General features: G+C 41.6%; 1 protein-coding gene across 3 annotated transcripts in view; it reads left to right on the top strand.

Annotated features, from left to right (window-relative positions):
* Positions 1-23,023, top strand: part of LOC138761830 (signal transducer and activator of transcription 4-like) — a 111,924-nt gene that overhangs the window by 60,132 nt on the left and 28,769 nt on the right. For 2 of the 3 annotated variants that reach the window (XM_069934627.1, XM_069934630.1), the window contains 8 exons: positions 3,562-3,654; positions 5,964-6,023; positions 6,113-6,133; positions 6,220-6,313; positions 9,100-9,144; positions 11,872-11,955; positions 15,542-15,640; positions 19,304-19,439. In XM_069934627.1, the coding sequence (XP_069790728.1) occupies positions 3,562-3,654; positions 5,964-6,023; positions 6,113-6,133; positions 6,220-6,313; positions 9,100-9,144; positions 11,872-11,955; positions 15,542-15,640; positions 19,304-19,439 (632 nt within the window). The remainder of the gene's footprint in view (positions 1-3,561; positions 3,655-5,963; positions 6,024-6,112; positions 6,134-6,219; positions 6,314-9,099; positions 9,145-11,871; positions 11,956-15,541; positions 15,641-19,303; positions 19,440-23,023) is intronic. The other variant, XM_069934629.1, reaches the window with a different exon arrangement.

The following is a 23,023-nucleotide window of genomic DNA, read 5'->3' on the forward strand; positions in this document are numbered from 1 at the left end:
CAGAGACGCTGAACCAGGAAGGGGCAGCCCACCTTCACAACCATGATGTTGGCCCGCCTCTCGCCCCCGTGCGGAACACTCGACCTGGCCTCGGACCCGACTGTAGAGCCCGCTATTGCCACGGCCACGACCACCCCCGGGGCCGACGCTGCTGCTGCCACCGCCACAGCCACCCCCAGAGAAAACGCTACCGCTGCCCGCTCCCCTGCTGTCACTGGCCACGCCGCTGCCAGTGCGGCAACTGCGACTGACTGGGGCCCCGCCGCAGCCAACCAGGTACTCGCCCTAGCATCCATCGCTGATGACCGCTGGGGCCCTCCCGCCGCGACTGATGACCTACCCACCGCTAACCGCGAGCAACAACTCCCACTACGTACCGTTCATCCATCGACGCCACCACAACAGCACCTCAACGACCCGGGCCACCCTGCCGACAACACAGCTGGAGAATTGAGCAAAGGAGAGGTCGCACCCAACGAGCCCGCTGGCGACACCACTCCAGCGACCCCAATCCCGGCACCACGGCGGTCATGCCGGATGGTCGGACCCCCTGACCACTACAGTCCTTAACCTACCCCTTCCCTTCTCCCTCTTCACCCCTGAGTCAGTTATGGGGTGAATGTGATAGTACAGACCTATCACCAATGTATATAGTTACAGTATCTAGAGTATGTAATGACTGTGCTTACAACGATTGGCTGAGAGCTTAGCCACACCTACTGTCTGGGCCTTAAAGGGTTGTGTCCCTAGCCAGGTCGGATCATTCCGGACTGGTCGGCCACCTGTGAAGAGCTCCTGTCTTTTGTTAATAAAAGCCTTGGTTTGGATCAACAAGTCTTTGGTTCTTTCGACGAGCTCTACAGTGGCATTCCCAGAAGGACGCGAAGACATAGTATCCATCTGGAACCTGGCATACGTGGGAACATCTGGACCCCCCCCCAACCAGCTGACAGGTATGACCCCTCCCCCCCCCCCCCCACCTAGCTCTCCAGGACCTCAGTTCCCTACCCCCACCATCCCTGCCAACTCAGCAACCAACACACACGCACCTATCCCGGCTCAACTAAGTACCTCAGCCGAGCCAACCGAGACAGATCAGCCAGAGTCAGCGGAGACCACCATGGACCCCCAGACTGGGACGTGCCTGTTACAATGCCAAAGGAGACCATTGGACAGACTAAACTTATGAGGTCAGTTGACCTCACCACATCCCCACCCCCCCGGGACTTCTTTTTAAAAGAGGGGGTGAATGTGGTGAACCACTTGTATATGTAAATATCATAGCCTTTCCTGGTTGACCCTGCTCTCACTGACCAGCTCATGACTCCTCCCCTTTCTCCCCCATAAAGGCTGTCATGCCACAAGCCTGACCCCCCAGTTCGAGTCCAGGTTAGTGTGAGCCAGCAACACAAGGGATGCTGTCCATCTCTTGCTAAAAAAAGCCTTCAGTTCCAATAACTTCAGTCTTTGTGTAATTGATTGTGCATCACCCTAATGTCTCCCTTAAACTTTCCTCCCCTCTCCTTATTACAGCTATCTTCTGGTATTTGTGACTCTTGCCCTGGGGGAAAAGGTGCTGGCTGTCCATTGCACCTGCGCCCCTCAATATCTTAGAGACCTCTTTTATTGATGAAATCAGAATACCGTAAGCATTCTTAAATACTCAATCAACCTGTGAGGGCAACCTTGAAGGATCTATAGATTCAATCATCACTTCTAAACTTTTGACAGGATTGTGTTTCTTTTAATGGGATTTGCTGTTTGCAAATTTGTTTTCTGTGGTTCCTACATTACTACAGGGGCTGCATGCTGAAAGAATGTCATTGAGTCTGAGAAGCTATTGTCCACGGCCACTCACTGGCTTCTCCCACACAGCCAATGTTTTTGAATATTTTAATATGAGATTTCACATCCAAAGTACAGAGAACCTATGGATAGATGTTAAAATTCTCAAAGATACACTACACTTAAAATCACCAATGCCTGAAGAGGGCGCACAAAATCAGTGAACCGGTGCAGACTCGAAAGCCCAACATGGCCTGTTTCCGCTCCGTAAATGGTTATATGGTTATATGTAGAGTGCCTTGGAATAAGCTGAAAATGATGTGAAAGGTGTAAATAATTGCTGGCTCTTTTTCCTTTCTTTCTTCTGCCTCATTGAAATTTCAGCGGTGTATCTGTACTTACTACATATGTAAGACCTGGTAATAGTTCAAGGGATATCTTCAGTTCGTCAGAAGGGAACAAGCAACTGACTAAATTATCTTCTGTTTACATCTGTCTGGTGAAATCACACAGGATATGTTCCCTGGTATCTCCTCTCACCTCACAAATTTGTGAACAATGGAGTAGTCAAAAGCAGCACTCTGTTCAAGTGGTCAACAGTGGAAATTACAGAAATTTCATAATGTGGCACAGGAGAAGATATAAAACTGGAAATATACAAGTCACTTTGTACAAATATATCATAACTGAAGTTATTGAAAATATCACAGGAGCAGTTCAATATATAACCACATCAATATGCTCAAAATTGTAATGACTGATTAAATTGGCAGTATGAATGAACATTTTTAACTTCATTTCTCACCACCTTTGAAGATAGTGACTTCTACACATTTTTCATTAGTACCAGAAGGATCTGTGCATTGCCAAGATATCTATTCTTCATTCATAAATGAAGCAACCAAATGTCAGCTAGTTATTGACGAGCAGAAGGCATTATTATAATGGCACCCAATAACTTATTTTATCCAATACAAATGCACATACCAGGATAAAGTTCAAGAACAAGGCTGTTCTTCCAATCACTGAACCAATAACATTTTTCATATCCTCTGTATTGTCTCGATGGCCATCATCCAACAAAGCATCAGCTGTTGCCTTGTGAATCAGTCATAGAGTTGTATGACTTGGAAACAGGCCTTTCAGGCCAATTTGTTCATGCCATCCAACTTCATATTCCTCTGTCAGGTCCCTGCTCTGCACTCCAGCTTCCTTGTTACTCTAGCCTGTTAATCCTGGTCACATTCTTCCAGAACTTTGCTGCTCCCTTTTCATCTTATTCCCCATATCTGTGTGATTAGAACTGCACATAATACACGGGAAGTCCCAGCTCCTGCACTCAATGCCTTGACCAATGATGGCAAGCATGGCGCGTGCCTCCTTCATCACCCTCTCAACCTGTGTCACCACTTTCATGTTACTCTGTACCTGTACCCTAGGTCTCTCTGTGCTTTAACACATTCCAACTATTTCCTGTGCAAGTCTTGCCCTGACTTAACTTACCTTGCATTATTCTGTTTATAATGGAGAAATAAAATTGAGTTGTACAGGTAATCTTAAATTTTGAAAAATCATTCTTAATAGAGTAATAAATCACAGGCAAGTCTTAAGCCAAAAACAAACTGTTGAAGAAACTCAGCACTGAGTTCCTCCAACAGATTTTTTTTTTGCTCAAGATTCCAACATCTGCAGTCTCCTGTGTCTATAAGCAGATCTTAATATTACTGTAAACAAGTGGTAATATGATCATCTCTCCTTTACTTCCAATATATTTAGTTCTTTAGTGGTGGAAAGACAGCCTTGCATGCCAACCCATCCGCAGAGAGCAATGGTCCTAAAAACCGGAGTGCAGTTCACTGTCAAGATCAGGTGAGCTTTCTTCATGATAAATAAAGCAAAGCAAAGTGAAAGTTTCTCTTTAAATAAGTGTTTAGGATAGAAAGTTGTCTTTTTGTACCCAGAATGAAATCAATACAGCATTTAATCGATCAGTACAGTCATCTTTTGCGGACCCCTCCTTGCATTGAATTCTAAAGGGAATACATATCATGAGGTGGCAAATGCACAGGACTGGTTTAGCAAAAGTGAGCAAAGAGGAATTTTGATTTCTGGATTAACATCAAGATTTGGACCACCATAAACCTGAGCATGATCCTGGTCAGAGCGGGGATGCAATGAGGGGCATTTCGTTTGCCCCCGCCCCCTTCGATGAAAACCTGGATCTGTCAGCCACACATGGCCAGTAACTGTCTCTTTACCACCCTGGGGTACACTTGATTCTGTGTGCATTTGTTTAAATTCCCATCGTGTTTAGAGTCTAGGCTGAAAGATTCTCATCCCAGCACATTTATATTGTCTGGTACTCTTCAATTCATTGAATACAATAAGCTATAAACCTTGTGCCAGTCTGACAGTGAATGAGGAAATCCTAGACTACCTCTGTCATTGAAGAATACTACAACCTCTTCTAGCCCTTCTGATCAATTTGTGCTGGTGTTATAGTGCAAGTTTGATACATTGTGAGTCAGTTTAGCTGTATAAACTGTCTCCTTGTGTGCCAAAACAGACCTTTTAAATTAACATTTTTCATATCCTCTGTGACTCTTTTTCTGTTAACAAGATTGAAAACACATTTATTACAAAGGAGATTTAAAAAAAACAAGACTGGGGTGATTTCATTGACCTGTTTAGATAAACAGAGTGGGATTAACCTGTATGTTAGGAAGAAAATACCTTAAATCAATGAGGAACACTACAGGAGATTATGGTTGTGATATCTATCTAATTAATTAAAATTAAAACTTGATGACAAGCTTTCTTTGCCTTTGGCTTCAGCTTCTACTCCAAACCCATGAATACAGAAACCTAGCAAATCTTCTGCTTCATAAAGTATCCCTTGGAATTGAGGATAGCTAAAATGAGACCAAAGTGGGAACCACAGACTCTTCCACAGATGGAGCAGGAGGTAGCCTCTGGGGTGGGCGAGTGGTTAACTTGGTCAAGACCTCTAGGAGCTTCTGATTCGTGATTCCTAGGTTCTCAATGGCATCTCACGTGGCTCCTCATCCACTTTGAGCTATCATGGGCTAGAAATTCCTGGGTCGATTGGATGTTGTTGTTATTTTCCCAAGAAGATTGTGGGCATGCCCTTGAATCGTTTCCTCTGTCCACTTCTTCCCATGACAGCTTGGAAGAGAGAACTGGTTCCTGAAGTCTGGTGTTGGAAACGCAAAAGTTTTGACCTGTTACCCAAGTTTAACTATTGAGTCTGCCTGCTCAAATAAAAATACAAATTCACTTACATGATTTTAGAAAATATTCCAGCTGTGCTGGCTAATATTTATCCCTTAGCCTCTACAATACTTACTTTAAAAAAAAGTATCTGGTCATGATTGCCTTGCTGTCTTTGGGAACTTGTCTTGAAGTCAACTGATTGTTTTTGGAGGAACCCACCAAGACCACCCGAAAATTGGAGGAATGTGAATCCACAGGACTGATTTACTGTATCTGGTGCTCCCTTTGTGGCCTTCTCTACATCAGGGAGACTGGGTGCAGTTGGAGAGATCACTTCACTGAGCACCTGTGACAGGGAACCCTCATTGACCAACCATTTTAGTTCTATATCACACTCATATACTCTCATGTCTGTCCATGGCCTCGTGTACTATCTGACCAAAACCACCTGGAAGTTGGAAGAACATCACCTGATTTTCCATCTGGGCACTCTCCAGCCAGATGGAATTAACAACGACTTCTTCAGTTTTTGCTAACCTGCTCTCCTTTCTCCCTCCCGCCCCTTCCCCTGACTTTTTTCCCCTCAGCTCTCCACCCCCTTCCTTCTCTATTCACCTAGCCATCCCTCCTTCCCCCGTTTGCTGTTCTGCCCTCCTTCCCTTCCCCTCCTGCCTTTGGGACTATGCTCCTCCCCCAACCCTCTCCTCTTGCCTTTTTGTTCAGATGCATGATGACATTTTTCCATTCTTTGATGAAGAGCTCAAGCCCGAAATGTCAGTTATGTATCTTTTTGCAAAAAAAGGACACAGTTTGACCTGCCGAGTTTCTCCTGCATTGTTGTTTTTACTGATAGTTTTTGCAGTACATCTTTGAATTTGTTGGCTGTGAAATACTTGGGAAAATAGGCATTAGATAAACATAAGTTTTCCTTTTACACTTTCTAGGTTTTTGGTGAAATTACCTGAACTGAACTATCAGTTAAAAGTGAAAGCTACAATTGACAAGTAAGACAAAAACAAATTTTTCAATACCATAAACCACATTATAGTTCTGTCTTTTTAGTCATTCTGTTCTTATTCTCTTTTATTTTCAGGGAAAGTTCAACAGCAAGAGGGTATGCAAAGTAAAATGTTTTAAAACTACTTTTAAAATAAATAAGCAAACTGTGGGATGTATTGAGATGATGTGCTCTATTTACAGATATCGTAAATTTAATATATTGGGCACGAATACCAAAGTAATGAATATGGAAGAATCAGTCAATGGGAGTCTCTCTGTGGAATTCAGACACTTGGTAAAATGCTTTTGTTTATCTTTTTCATAATCAATAGTTGATGTCAACATTAGAATGAATCGATGTAATTGAAACTTTTAATTGAAGTTTCCTGATTGCCTACTACATAAAAGCAATATGGGGTATACAAGTTTCATTCTTATTCTGCCCTGAACAGGGGTGGTGGCAGCATGAGAAGAGAAAAAAAAGGCAACAGCGCTATTCGTAATCACTATCCAGTGCAGTTATGTCAGGATAAGTATTAGCCTGAGTTGTAATATCCCCCTAGTTTAATTGGCCTTGCAATACTTGACTCAACTTTTAATTTTAATGATTGTTAAAATGACTAAGTGCTTGGACATGATTTTTTTGGTATTAAATCAAATCTCTGAGACAATGACTTGAGCTTCATGCAATCTCGTAATTTGCAGACATGTTCAATAGATAATTAAAAGTGCTGAATGACTGGTGAAAAATCAAAATGTAGTGAAATTGATTAGGAAGTATAGAAGCAGAAGCCAGAATGCAGAAGGATTAAAGGAGGGATAATTTGGCTGATTGGAGCAAGAGGGGTCAGATGACCTGAGGAGAGGCAGCAGCTAGAAGCTTATTGGAGGAAAAAGCTGAGTATCGCTGTAAAAGTGAGGGACTGCATAGCCAAGCAGTCATTATCAGAGTGGTAGGGTTTTGGTGAGAGCAGGGAAGAGGCGGGGGTTGGTAGGAGTTGGAGTAAGAAAGGGCCACTGTTTTCAAGGAACAAAAAGGATTCAACGGGTAGGCACAAGTAAGGGCAGGTTTTATATATCATATATTTGTTCCACTAGTCATAAACAGTGGGAATGGCAGCCAAGGCTGGGAAATGCTGCTTTTGCAAAATGTGGGTCACCAGGGAAGCCAACAGCATCCCTGACAGCTTCATCTGTGTGAAGTGCATCCAGTTGCAGCTCCTGACAAGCTGAGTTAAGGATTTGGAGCTGGAGCTGGAGTTGGATGAACACCGGATCATTCGGGAGGCAGAGGGAATGATATATCACAAGTTCTTTTTTCTTTGGCTTGGCTTCGCGGACGAAGATTTATGGAGGGGGTAAAAAGTCCACGTCAGCTGCAGGCTCGTTTGTGGCTGACAAGTCCGATGCGGGACAGGCAGACACGATTGCAGCGGTTGCAAGGGAAAATTGGTTGGTTGGGGTTGGGTGTTGGGTTTTTCCTCCTTTGCCTTTTGTCAGTGAGGTGGGCTCTGCGGTCTTCTTCAAAGGAGGTTGCTGCCCGCCAAACTGTGAGGCGCCAAGATGCACGGTTTGAGGCGTTATCAGCCCACTGGCGGTGGTCAATGTGGCAGGCACCAAGAGATTTCTTTAGGCAGTCCTTGTACCTTTTCTTTGGTGCACCTCTGTCACGGTGGCCAGTGGAGAGCTCGCTATATAACACGATCTTGGGAAGGCGATGGTCCTCCATTCTGGAGACGTGACCCATCCAGCGCAGCTGGATCTTCTTCAGCAGCGTGGACTCGATGCTGTCGACCTCTGCCATCTCGAGTACTTCGACGTTAGGGGTGTAAGCATTCCAATGGATGTTGAGGATGGAGCGGAGACAACGCTGGTGGAAGCGTTCTAGGAGCCGTAGGTGGTGCCGGTAGAGGACCCATGATTCGGAGCCGAACAGGAGTGTGGGTATGACAACGGCTCTGTATACGCTTATCTTTGTGAGGTTTTTCAGTTGGTTGTTTTTCCAGACTCTTTTGTGTAGTCTTCCAAAGGCGCTATTTGCCTTGGCGAGTCTGTTGTCTATCTCATTGTCGATCCTTGCATCTGATGAAATGGTGCAGCCGAGATAGGTAAACTGGTTGACCGTTTTGAGTTTTGTGTGCCCGATGGAGATGTGGGGGGGCTGGTAGTCATGGTGGGGAGCTGGCTGATGGAGGACCTCAGTTTTCTTCAGGCTGACTTCCAGGCCAAACATTTTGGCAGTTTCCGCAAAGCAGGACGTCAAGCGCTGAAGAGCTGGCTCTGAATGGGCAACTAAAGCGGCATCATCTGCAAAGAGTTACAGGGAGCCTATCACACCTAGGAGGCAGGAGGGGGGTAGATGGGTGACAGTCAGAAGATGGAAAGGGAACAGGCAGGCTCAGCATTTTGTGGTTTTTATATAAAAGGTGAATGCCTTTATTCACTAAATTTTGGGATTCATGAAGGCCGAGAATTGCATAAAATACTAATGCATCTACACACAAGTGTACTGCATACAATTTTTTGGTCACCTCATAATTTTTATTTCTGCAGATAACTGTTTGAATTAACTTGCCTCCAAGTCTGGAGGGAGCTTTCTGAAAATCTTGCCAGAACTTTAGTTGTTACAAATATTTGCACCAGCTGGTATTATGGAACAAGGGCAGCTATCTGCCAATTAATTGTGATTATATGAGGTTTGGATAAGAAAGCTAATTTCCCTTAGAAAAGAGTTAAATATCCAAGGGACCATGGAATGCAAATATTTGGTCGAGAAGAAATAGAACCAAGAGTGGGTCATTTGGCCACTTGTGCTCCACTATTTGATAATGTAATTGCTAATCTTTTTCTTCAATGCTGTTTTCCTGCTTAAATTTCTGTGATTCTGTGAAGAAATCAAATTACTATTCTATGATTGTAGGATGCAGGTAACACAAAGCATTAAGTTATGCAATAGTCACAGAACTTCAAAAACAATTAGCTGTGCAAAACTGTGAGGATGAGGTTCTTTACAAATGCAAGTTCAGCAATGGTGGCTTCAGGAGACAAATGGGGAAAAAAATAATTTGCTTGTTTTGACAGCAACTTAAAGAACAAAAATCATCAGCAGGAACTAAAGGAAATGAGGTAAAATTTTAATTTTTTTTTGGATTAATTAATAAGTTGTATTTGAGTAGTTTGATCATTGGAATAGCATGTTCCTAAGGCAGTGAGAAAATACAAAGCCAAAAAAGCTAGATGCTTCCAAGGCATTTTGTGATCTTTCTCTGGTCAGAAAATTGTTTTGTCTGTTTACAAAGTGAGCAATAAGATTTAAATGACGTGAGAGTGTGGAGAAAGATTGAGATCAAATTTTCAATGCAGAGAAAGACATTTCTTTTTGTGCAGAGATTTTAAAGATCAAGCAGACTAGTAAGGAACAACAGTGGTCTATTTTGTTCCCGGGTCTTCTCCACCATTCAGTGTTAGTGACTGATCTGAACTCAATAATTGTGACTAATCCAATAACCTTTTACTCATTGCTTATCAAAGATCTATTTGCCTCTACCTTTAAAATATTCAAAGGTTCTGTGTTCACCACTCTAAGAAAGAGAATACTGAAGAAATCTTGACCTCACTTCATCTTGTAACTGTCTTAAATGGATGATGAAATATTGTAAAGAAGCAAACGTCAGTTCCAGATTCTCCAAGTGCATCCTGATGAGGCTTCTCTGGATCGCGAATGTATCAGTCAAGTCCCCTCTCATTTTTTTTCTAAGCCGCAGGGGATATAAGCCTAGTCTGTTCAACCTTCCCTTGTGAGACAACCTGCTCATTCCTGATAACAGAGAACTCTCTGGACTGTTTCCATTTAATTTATATCCTTTCCTAAATAAGAAGACTAATCTAGATCATCAGAAATGGCTTATATAACAGAAACATAAGTGCCCTAATTTTGAATTAAATTATTCAGGCAATAAACAATAACATTCCATTTACTTTCTTAATTACTTGCTGCTCCTTCATGCTAGTCTTTTCCACAAGAACATCTAGATCTCATTGTTTTACCAAGCTCTGCAATTTTTCATTACTTACCTAATACTCGTTTTTATTGCCATGTTAGAAAACATGAAAATGTCTACTATTATATTCCATTGGTTAGATCATTTCACTCTCATGTAACATATCAATATCTCTTTGTGGCTGCTTTTTGTCCTGCTTTCTATTTACTTTCCTACATGGGTGGCACAGTTGGCATAGCGGTTAACGCAACACAGCTACAGCGCCAGCGATCGGGACCGAGGTTCGAATTCAGCGCTGTCTGTAAGGAGTTTATACATTCTCCCCATGTCTGCGTGGGTTTTCCTCTAGGGTTCAGGCTTTCTCCCATGGTTCAAAGCATACCAGGGATTGTATGTCAATTTGGTGTCAATGGGCAGCATGGGTTCCTAGGTCAAAATGGCCTGTTGTCGTGTTGTATGTAAAAAAAGAAAAATCCTTGCATCATCAGCTTCTGTACCCATGGTGATTTTATGTAAGTCATTTATATAAATTGTAAACATTGAGGATTCCGCACTGACCCCTGTGGCATACCACTTATTAATTACATCTTGCCAACCAGGAAAGGTTCCATTAATGTCTACTGTGTTGCGTCCTGTTACCTAATTTTCTTTCCAATATGTTTCCACCTGTGCTATGACCTTTATTTTGTGCAATTATCATTGATCCAGCATTTTATCAAGAACCTAGACTAGAGCTTGTGGTAAAATCATAGGATGTCTTTTATTCACAGCTCATGTTAATTCTTCAAAGGACTCCAATATAATAGTCAAACTTAATTTCCCTTTCACAAGACCATATTGATCTTTCTTGATTATACTGGGGTTTTTTCTCCACAAAGTACCTGTTTTACCATCTTTGATATCAGCTTTTAAATTTTTATGACGGGTATTAAACAATTATCCATGCTTTCGACTTCCTGTCTCTATATTTTTAAAAGAAAGAAGTTACATTTGATATTTTGTAATCTAATGAACCACCCCCAAATCTAAACCCTATTGCAAAATTGAAACCATGAGGTATTTCCTTTGAGACCCTTTAATTCGGTAGTTCTCAACCTTTTTCTTTCCACTCACATACCACTTTAAGTAATTCCAATGTCATGGGTGCTCTGTGATTAGTGAGGAGTTGCTTAAGGTGGGATGTGAGTGGGAAGGGAAGGTTGAGAAATACTGCTCTAGACCCAATTGTTACTGAAATAATTTGCTTGAGAAAAAATTGGCATTGGCCCATTTTCTTTGGAGTTATGAAATGGTGCAAGTAACAAGTCAATTAGGTATGATTAAAACAGTGGTTCTCAACCTTTTTCCACCCACATACCACTTTAAACAATCCCTTACTAATCACAGAGCACCAATGGCATAGGGAATACTTAAAGTGGTATGTGAATGGAAAGAAAAAGGTTGAGAACCACTGTTTTAATTCTTCGCTGCTCCATGCTTCTGTGATTGTCTTGTTTAGTTCCATAAGTAGTGTGGCACTTAATTAATAATTTATGTTTTCCATTTTTTTCTTTAGTATTGTTTAATTTTGGTTTCAATTCTTTCTAATACTTAATCAAAATAAATTCCATTTCAAAAATGGTTGTGGTGCTTTTTATGGGGCTGGTTAGGCTCTATTGAACAGTCACGTTTATCTAGCATAAATGAATCTCCAATTCATTACTTAATATTCAATTTTCCCTTATTAATTCTTGTATTAAATTCACTTCAACAATCAAAGTGCTACTGTATTCAGTAACTGTCTGTTTCTATTAAAGATTTGATTTTGTAAATCACCTTTCCTAAATCTTGTCCCCATCTCTTAATTTTAAAGGGTCCTCTCATTGTCACAGAGGAGCTTCATTCAATAAATTTTGAAACGCATTTTTGTCATCAGGACCTTATTATAGACTTGGAGGTAGGTTGATTCAAGCTGTCATCAGTGGGATTTATGGTTTAATATTACATTGTAGCGGTTAGTGTGACGCTGTTACAGCACCACAGACCTGGGCTTGAATCTGACACTGTCTGTTGCATTGTCCTGCATTGGTTGTCCTCGGGTGTTCCGGTTTCCTCCCACCCTGCAAAACGTACGGGGCAGTGGGTTAATTTGGGTGTAAGTGGGAGACACAGGTTTAAGCAGCCAAAATCTGCTTCTACATTGCTGTATATTTTTTTAAATTAAACATTTAAATTGGGATATTAGCTTTAAAAGCAAGAGCTGAATGTGAGGGTCCCACTTTTAATATTTTTTTAACTCATCCATGGATTTGCTTACTGAAAATTAATCATGAAAATAAGTTGGCAATTCTTCAAATCTTCTTCACTGCAAATATGGCAGTTTGTGGATGAACATCACAATTCCTAATTTACATCCAACTACAGTATAGTAACGTCAATCACTGGTCATGTGTTTGTGATATCCACTTCCTACACTATTTCTGAAAGGCACCTCATCTTTTCTTAGCTCCCTCTACCTAGTTGAACCATTTTTTTTACTGCAGTGTAAAATTATAATTCTATTACTTCTTAACAACATTTAATTTTTCTGCTAACATTGCCTCATTTCCCAAATGGGACATTTTCTGTAACACTATGCAAAGGTCCTGTAGGTTTGTATTTTACAAGTAGGCATTGTATGCAAAAGTAAAGTTTTGTACATAATTTATACAAAACACCAGTGAAGGTCCAGATGTAGTATTACTGCACAGATTATATAATGGAACTGACATTAAAAATGTGGAGTAAAAGATTCAGAATAAGTTCACCAGAACTGTTCTATGAATAGGAAACGATAGTTGCAGGATTTTGCACCCACTTATTTAGCAATAATTGTTAAAGTGCACAAGTCACTTGTTGGTATCAATTTTTGTTACTCAAACTGCCTGGTTTTAGGAGATGTGCAAAAGAATATTTCAGGAATGTTCAGAAGGCTGATTTTGATGATATTGAAGCGTCTGCTAACGGCAGTGCTACTGAAATGAGAGACGTCCACCCAGCACGAGGTGAACTAGGAACTCAACTTTATTTTGAATTACTTGCACTGCACGACGAGACCGCCCCCCTTCCTGCGAGGGGCGTGCTAGCCTTAGGAAGTGATGTCAGCACATTGAGGCACTACTCCCCATCTAGTGGCGTGCAACGCGGAAGCGGCGCCATCCCATGGGCAGCGCGTGTGGCCAACCGCTGGTTTCTTCTCTGAAGGGGGGGCCCGCGCCATCTTGTGTCGGACAACTGGGGTGGCAATTCGGCCCATCTAACCGTGCAGTCACTCAGCCCACTACACCACCACCCCCTCCAGAATCACTGCCACCCTGTAAACAAGTTACCGTACTATTTTTGGGCGGACGGGCTGGCCTGAGTCCAGATACGCTGCCTTGAGGTGATCAATGGTCAATGTCCAAGGTGAAAATGACACCGTCTCACTGCAACAAATGGGCCTTTGTAGGGACATTGTAGCTGTGTCCCCAAGCTGTCCTCTCTGAACAAAAATGAATTCAGTGGACTGCAGGTTCGCCAGGACATGGCAGGGTGGGTAGCAGTCGGGAAGGTGGCGGAGGTGTAATAGTGTATTGCGAGAGCAAACATATTGAAAAAGGAAACATTCTGTAACAGAAGTGTGTGCTTGTCATAATAAAGTATATGAGACTTCTAGAAACAGTTTGCCCATTTGTTCCCTCAATTGCTGGAGGACGTCTAGAGCACTGGGTTGTGGGCCGGGAGGGTTGAAGTGAATGTCCCCTGAGATGGTAAGTGGGGAGCTGTGCATCATCTTGGCTGATTACACTGGTAGGTCTTCTTTTGGTGCTGTGCAAATTCCTAACAGCACCCATGGGAGTTCGACCATCCAATTCAGTCCTTGTAGTTGAGCTTTCAGGGATGCTTTCAGGTGGTGGTGGAAATGCTTTACGAGGCTGTTTGCCTGTGGATGGTAGGCCATGGTGTGTAACTGGCTGCCACAGAACTTGGCTAGGTTGGCCCAGAGTGAGGACTGGGCCCCTTGGTCTGAGGTGATGTGGGTCGACTCCAAAGTGTGCGACCCAAGCTCTGGGGCAAGTCTCTGTGTCGCATGTGAGCAGAGGTATTGCTTCTGGCCAATGGTAAAACAGTTGATTTCTGTGAATAAATACCGCATACCTTGGGTCATGAGGAGTGGGCCGATGATGCCCACATAAAAATGATCAAAACAGCGCTGCGCCGGGTCGAAGCTCTGGAGCAGGGCCTTGTTGAGTCGGTGCACTTTGGTGTGCTGGCAGTCCAAACAAGTCTAAGGCCATAGAGTTAGACGGCTAATGGCTGTGCCACACATACTTGTTGAATAGCAGGCAGACCATGAACCTTATGGAAGGATGTGACAGGCTGTGTATCTGGTTGTGGCTGGGAGACAGTAGCACGCAGTATGAGAAGGAAAGTTGGAGAGAAAAGTCAGTAAGGGAAGGTAAAGAAGAAATGGAAAGAGAGAGGGGAGGGGGTTACCTGAAATGATCACAATCATCATTCTAATTTCATGTCGGGTGAATTTTTTTCAACCTGTCAGATCAGTTTGGCTCCGAAAAACATTTTAGATTAAATTAGGATTTTGGAGAATTCGATTTCAGATAATCGGACTTGTACTGTATTACCTTTGGGGACAAGATATTCAGGAATGCTTCTCCAGGCTGCACAAAAGAATCTAATATTTTCCCCCACTTTTTTCCCACTGCCCACTCCAGTCAGGCATCTCCTCATCTAGTTGTGAATATCAATGGATTGAGACTGTTTCCTTGGGTCTCCTGCAGTAGTCTTTAACTGTGTGCTATCCCTCTCCCAGCCAGTGAATACAACATCGTTCCCACCATCTTCATTTAGAAATATTTTATGGTTATGGAATTCAAGACTGGGGATTAAGTATCAAACCCAGTTCCTAGTTCTTGCTGCAGGATAATATCAGAAATCAGGACAATTTTGTGTGGAGCAATAAAATCAAAGAACTTATTAAAGTTTCTAAATCCATGAATCATTAGATGTGGTGCAGAAGGTGATATTCTTTCCTTTACCGAATCCTAACAAATTCAAAAGGCATTCATCAAAGAGCCTTTTTCAAGCATTCTTTTTAAACACAGCTCAAACAGAATAAGAGTGAAAAGTGTGCATAAAAAATGCAAGAATGTTAGAGCTTTATGATTTTTGCCACTTATTTCCAGAACATCATTTATTTTGAGCAGTTCTTTTTACACCATTTTTACTTGATTTGATTAACTTGAGAAAAGTTCATGATTATATTACATCATGTGTAAATATCCTTCCTGATCAACCTTGGGTAATATGTCTAAATGTAGGTCTGTAGATTCCATTTGCCATTACATTTTACAACAGTGGTTAGTTGTATGTAATAGTGCATTGCGAGAGCAAACATATCGAAAAAGGAAACATTCTGTAATAGAAGTGTGTGCTTGTCATAATAAAGTATATGAGACTTCTAGAAACTGAATTAATGCTGGTGTTTGTCTTTGTGTTTAAACAAGACTAGTTCTCTGCCTGTGGTGGTCATCTCAAACGTAAGTCAGTTGCCCAGTGGCTGGGCTTCCGTTATATGGTACAACATGCTAATGAATGATCCCAAGGTATGTTTGCCTTTTTTTAAAATTTGAAATTGGAAAAGCAAATGCATTAATCAATATCTGCCAGGGTGTCTTGAACACTCCAAGACTTTCCCTTGTTTGAAAGGGGGCAGAGTGGCAGTTCAAGTAAGGAGGTATTCCAGAAAGAAGAGGCATGACAACCAGAGCACATTGGAGGCAGCAGCCTGTACGAGCATGTGTATGTATACCATCAAATATTCAGAGTCAGGATGAATGAGAAGATTAGATGTAAGCAAACAAGTTGAAAATAATGGAAAAGACATCAGCACAAATTTTATTGGGGTCAGTGAAAACAGAATAATATAACTAAATGCGATTTATTATGCATGGTGGTAAATAAGGCTGGTGAACCATAAAAACTGACGGCCTTGTAGAAATAAGATATGGTGGAGATGACAGAAACTAGGCACAAAAAGGGCTGGACGTGAAATTTACCTGGATAAAAAAAATATTCAGGAAGTATAGGGACAAAAGAAAGAGTATAGATTAAATAAAGTATTACATTTCTGGAGGATGTTGTAGAAAGGTCAAAGAAGCTGATTAGAATTTTTTTTAAAAGAGATATATTTCTGCATTTATTATATGCTAGCATGAGAGATATAAAGAAACAAATAACCAGAAAGGTTATAGACATTTATTGTCTTTGAATGTTTCATACGGATCATTTAGTTAGAAGCTTCTAAAAGTTGTTCGCTTCCCTTCCTTTACTCTGTTTTTTGTGCTATACTCTTTCCCCCAACCCACTTCCCACAGCCTTCACTGCCTCATTCCCTTTGTTTGTCACTCTCGTGTTCCTGCAAATTTTGGCATCCTCTTTCTTGATGCCACACCAACTGTCCTCACACTTCATCCCAACCCTAATGTTCCAGAGTCCCCAGGAAGATCTCTTTGCTTTTTATCTTTAGCAGTCCAGACACATTATTTCTGAATCCAACACCACTTGCTGAATTCTTTGATACCCTTCCAGTTTTTGCCCAGTTAAATATCCTGGTCCATACTTTTACCATTGCCAACAAATGGATGAGGGAGGAATTGGTCAGCGTGGACTGGGAGCAAAGGCTAGTTGGCAGAACAGTTGAGGAACAGTAGAAGACTTTCAAAGAGATTTTTCACAGTGCTCAACTATATTCCCATTTAAAAATAAGTAAGAGAGGGAAGAGTCAGCCTTGGTTAACTAAGGAAATAAAGGAAAGTGTAAAATTAAAAGCTCGTGTATAAAGTAGCCAAGATTAGTATGAAATTGAAGGCTGGGAAAATTAAAAAGGCAACAAAAGACAACTAAACAAGAACTAAGGAAAGGGAAGAAGGATTATGAAGGTAAATTAGCACAAAATATAAAAAACATAGCAAAAAAATTTATAAATATATAAAACAGAAGAGAGTGACTAGAGTCAACATAGGTCCCTTGGAAGATGAGAAAGGGAAATTGATATTGATTAATGAGGAAATGGTCGAGGCATTGAACAGATATTTTGTGTCAGTCTTCACGGTGGAAAACACATCCAACATGCCAAAGAGTGGTGATAGGGATGCGAAGGGAGGTGTGGACCTCAATAAAATAATTTTTACAAAAGAGATAGTGATGAGAAAAACTAATAGGACTGAAAGTGGACAAATCCCCTGGTCCTGATGGGATGCATCCCAGGGTACTAAGGAAATGGTGGGAGTTATAGTGGATGCGTTGGTAGTCATTTACCAAAATTCTCTGGATTCTGGGCATGTCCCGGCAGATTGGAAATCAACAAGTGTCATACCACTTTTTAAAAAGGGATGTACGCAGAAGACTGGTAACTATCAGCCAGTTAGCTTAACGTCTGTAGTTGGGAAAATGCTCAAAGCTGTCATTAAGGATGAAAAAGTGAGACATTTAGAATGAAGGGTTCCATCAGACAGATGCAGCATGGATTCAGAAAGGGCATGTCTTGTTTGACAAACTTTCCGGAGTTCATTGAGGATATAATGGGTGCAGTAGATAGAGGGGAACAGGTTAATGTTGTACATTTGGATTTCCAGAAGGTGTTTGGTAAGGTGCCATTCAAGAGACTTATCAATAAGATACAGACGAATGGAATCGGGGGAAGTACATTGCCATGGATTGAGGATTGTTTTACTGACAGAAGGCAGAGAGTTGGGATAAATGGGTGTTTTTTTGATTGTCAGACAGTGGTCAGTGGGGTGCCACAGGAGTCAGTACTGGGCCGACAGCTGTTCACCATTTAAATTGTACAGAGGATGTGGAGAGGCTGCAGAAGGATATAGTTAAGTTGGATCAGTGGGCAAAGTCTGGCAGATGGAGTACATTAGTAAATATGAGGCCATCCACTTTGGTAGGAAAATTAGAAGAGCAGATTATTATTTAAATGGTGAAAACTGCAGCATGCTGTCGTGCAGAAGGACTTGGGATTGCTTGTGCATGAATTGCAAAAAGTTGGGTTGCAGATTATTAAGAAAGTAAATGGAATGTTGGCCTTCATTACTAGAGGAATTGAAATCAAGAGCATGGAGGTCATGCTGCAACTGTACAAGTTACTGGTGAGGCTGCACCTGGAGTACTGTGTGCAGTTCTGGTCTCCGTACTTGAGGAAGGAGATACTGGCCTTGGAGACAATCCAGAGGAGGTTCACCAGGTTGATCCTGGAGATGAGGGGGTTGACCTACAAGGAGAGACTAAATTGCCTGGCATTATACTCACTCGAATTCAGAAGAATGAGAGAAGATCTTATAGAAACATAAAAATGATGAAAGGGATAGGTTCGATAGAGGCAGGTGAGACTAGAACTAGCGGACACAGCCTCAAGATTCAGGGGAGTAGATTTAAGACAGAGATGAGGAAAAACTGTTATTCCCAGAGAGTAGTAAATCTGTGGAATTCTCTGCCCAGGGAAGCAGTTCAGGCTACTTCATTAAACATATTTAAGGTTCAGTTAGATAGATTTTTATACAACAATGGAATTAAGGGATATGGGGAGGAAAAGGCAGGTAGGTGGAGTTGAGTCAATGATCAGATCGGCCATGATCTTATTGAATGGCGGAGAGAGCACTATTGCTCCTATTTCTTATTTTCTTTTTTTTTAACCACAATAGGCTCTTCAACCTCCCTGTCATATCCTAATTCCAAGACCACCAAAGATCTCTGCACCAGCTCATTGATCAAATGTGAATATCTATTTATATTTGTTTGTTTTTCTCTTTCGTGTCTCTTTTTTGTCTGCAAGGCGGCTTGTGTGTTAATGGTACATGCTGTTTGTGTGTTTTGTGTTCCTGAGATTCTGCAGCAAGTAAGATTTTTTTTTGCATCTGTACATTATACTTACAATAAGCTCTTCATTCCTTAACCTAAAGTTCTTAGTGCTTCATTAACCTGAGACTTCCTCAACTCGCATTCTATCACATCCCTAAAGTTACTTTTTACACATTTCCGTCAGTTCACTATCAACAGAAATAGCAACTACTGGAAAAAAAAATCTGGTGTGATCTGCAAAGGAAGGTAGATTGACTGGGTGTTCACCCACAATATGACTCGATCAAACATTTTACACCTCTGAGATTTTACAAGAGATCATTTCTCTTTTTGTTGATTGAGGTGCTTTATTTTGCACTGCTGATTTCACAATGTTTGTCACATTGCTTGTTTTTTTTTTGCAGAACTTGACTTTGTTCACCAACCCTCCCACTGCCACTTGGAGTCAGCTGTCGGAAGTGCTGAGCTGGCAGTTCTCCTCCTACGTGGGACGAGGTCTAAATTCTGAACAACTCAACATGTTGGCAGAGAAGCTGCTAGGTGGGTAACAAATAAATCAGCTGCTTGACAAAAAGTAATTGGATTTTACTGACACAGTTGTAATCAACAAAAGGAGATGAATGGATTGAAATTTCAGGCTGGGGTTGACTGCACTTTGTTACCACCCTGGCAGTGTTTCTCTGGGCTCAAAGTTAGGTAACTGGAATGAGCCCCTGGTTAAATAATAGATCCATTTAAAATATTTACGTTGACATCAGTTGTTAAATTTTTGATCTGAGTGGAGACACTGTGCATAGATGAAACTGACCCCAAATATAGGATGTTATTTAATTGCCATCAGGCTAGAAGTAATAAAGAATTGAATCAAATTCCACAAAAACCATCCAAACTTCTGCTTCCTCTTATTTTCTGGTTAACTTTGTGTTGGCCAAAATGCTGAGCTGTCCATTGTTGAAAAGGCCTCTTTGGCTTGGCTTCGCAGACCAAGATTTATGGAGGGGTAAATGTCCACGTCAGCTGCAGGCTCGTTTGTGGCTGACAAATCTGATGCGGGACAGGCAGACACGGGTTGCAGCGGTTGCAGGGGAAAATTGGTTGGTTGGGGTTGGGTGTTGGGTTTTTCCTCCTTTGTCTTTTGTCAGTGAGGTGGGCTCTGCGGTCTTCTTCAAAGGAGGTTGCTGCCTGCCGAACTGTGAGGTGCCAAGATGCACGGTTTGAGGCGATATCAGCCCACTGGCGGTGGTCAATGTGGCAGGCACCAGGAGATTTCTTTAGGCAGTCCTTGTACCTCTTCTTTGGTGCACCTCTGTCACGGTGGCCAGTGGAGAGCTCGCCATATAACACGATCTTGGGAAGGCGATGGTCCTCCATTCTGGAGCCTTGAGTCTAATATGTGGACTAATCAAGATTACTCCAGGCACTGCAATCACATAATTCCACTTGCAAAGGAGTAACTTGTAACTTATTGACTAACAAAGGGAAAGGTAGGAAAGATGCATCCAATTCATTATTAATTCATAAAATAATAAGCGTGATTTATATAACTTGCATTTCTTGAACTTTTCAAAGTGTGCTGATTTTAATCCTAAATTATGATTATAAAATCAATTTTTTATTTTTAATTAATATAATGTTTATCATGCAGCTATTGTTATATATTGACATACTCTACGCATTTCTGTAATGCTAAAACCCAATTAGACTGTAATTATGAATGCTCTACTTATTGAGAAGATCGGAACACCACCATCTATTGTAGACACGAGAGACTACAGTGCTCTCCTCTGGACCGTACTTCAAGGCATCCTACACTTTAAAATTTGGAGAGGTAATTTTAACAAAGCACTGGGATATCGTTGAAAAATTGTTGAATGTTTGTGGAGGCATGGATAGAGGAGGGGGGTCCAAAATTATTCATGGAATTATAACTGTCCACCTGCAAAACAAAACAAGTAAAATGTATAACTAGAGGCCAAACAGTGGGAAATATGGAGTGACTGTGATCCTTTACATCAATTTATGAATGAATTAATTAATCCTAAAATAGGCTGGAAAACTCCTTTATTCCCCTCAAATAAGTTTTGTTACCAGTTTTTGAACATTTCCTATTAATTGTATTTTGAGAACATGTGAATTTTACTATTTGTGACATGAAGTACAAAGTGAGTTAGTGATTTGTAAGTAAATCCAATTTGTCAGTCTATATGGAGACACAAACAACTGCAGATGCTGCAATCTGGAACAAAAAAAAGGCAGTCTAGTGGGTCGAGCAGCATTTGTGCTGGGAAGGGGCAAATGGCGGGAATTGTGGATGTTTCAATTGAAATCCTTCATCGATCTTGAAGAAGGTTTTAACCTGAAACATCAACTACTCCTTTTTATCCCCTCAGATGTTGCCACACTCACTGCCTTTCCAGTAGATTGTTTCATTGCTGTTGTTTTGCCCTGTGATTAGGAGAAAAATATCACATCATTCTACAAAACCTCTTTTTAAAAAGAAATCAAATACCGAGCAAGCCTGGATGCTGGCATATGTGGACAGAGAAATTATGTTGATTTGAGGGGTAAAAGAACCGAGTAACTGAGGAAAATAAAATTTTAATTTGCAGAGATGGATTGGACAAAGGTAATATCTTTGACAGAGTTACTCAGATGATCCAATGTTCAAAAAGAGATGTATAAAGTGAGTTAGAAAAATAAAGGGACAAATAGAACTGTTGAAATAGAAGTCGGAGCTGTTGCTAAAACGTAAAACAAAAAAGAGAATGCTGGAAATACTGAACAGATCTAGTACTGTCTTCTTCTTTGGCTTGGCTTCGCGGACGAAGATTTATGGAGGGGTATGTCCACGTCTGCTGCAGGCTCGTTGGTGACTGACAAGTCCAATGCGGGACAGGCAGGCACGGTTGCAGGGGAAAATTGGTTGGTTGGGGTTGGGTGTTGGGTTTTTCCTCCTTTGTCTTTTGTCAGTGAGGTGGGCTCTGCAGTCTTCTTCAAAGGAGGTTGCTGCCCGCTGAACTGTGAGGCGCCAAGATGCACGGTTGGAGGTGATATCAGCCCACTGGAGGTGGTCAATGTGGCAGGCACCAAGAGATTTCTTTAAGCAGTCCTTGTACCTCTTCTTTGGTGCACCTCTGTCTTAGTGGCCAGTGGAAAGCTCGCCATATAACACGATGTTGGGAAGGCGATGGTCCTCCATTCTGGAGATGTGACCCACCCAGCACAGTTGGGTCTTCAGCAGTGTGGATTCGATGCTTGCGGACTCTGCCAGCTCGAGTACTTCGATGTTGGTGATGAAGTCGTTCCAATGAATGTTGAGGATGGAGCGGAGACAGCGCTGATGGAAGCGTTCTAGGAGCCGTAGGTGATGCCAGTAGTGTCTACAGAAAGAGGAAAAACTGAGGCAATATTATTAAAAGACTGCTATTGCAGAATTTTCTAGTGCTAGTGCAAACAGAAAAAGCTAGTTAGCTGAAATCTTTGAATTTCATACAGAGTCCCAAATGCTATAATATACCAAGATGGAAAATGAGATGCTGCTTCTCAAGCTTGCAAAGGGTTTAATTGGAACAGTACAGGAAGCCACAGACAGGCAAGTAAGGCAGAGGATGTAGAATTAAAATGACTCATTTGGAAGCATGAAATCACAATTGGAGTCTGTAAAGAGGTGTCCTGTAAAACAATTACCCAGTCTACTTTTGGAAAATGGTTACCCAGTCTTCTTTTGGTTTCCCCAGTAAGATAAAAGAGCAGACTTCAGAGTCACAAAGGCGATGTGCTCACCAATGAAACTTTCAACCCAGACCCTCCTGAGATGCCTTCCTGTTTGGTAAAGGACATGCCATTGTTAACAAGAGTTAACAAGCATTTGACTAGCTCATGTATTTCTATAACCTCTGCTCTCAGCCTCTTTCTTCCCAACCAAAGGAAGGACACTATTTCCTTGGTCTTGGTCCTCACCTTCTAGCACTGGCCTCCACATTCAACATCTCATTTCACTTTCAATGAGATTCATGTGCTCTTCTTTCAGCATTCCGAAAGACCATTCTGTTTGCAACTCCTTGGTCTACTCTTCTAGCTTCAGCAACCACTGCCATTCTCACAACACTTACCCAACAGCAGGA

The sequence above is a fragment of the Narcine bancroftii genome, chromosome 4 (assembly GCF_036971445.1).
Source record: "Narcine bancroftii isolate sNarBan1 chromosome 4, sNarBan1.hap1, whole genome shotgun sequence".
Taxonomy (NCBI): Eukaryota; Metazoa; Chordata; class Chondrichthyes; order Torpediniformes; family Narcinidae; genus Narcine; species Narcine bancroftii.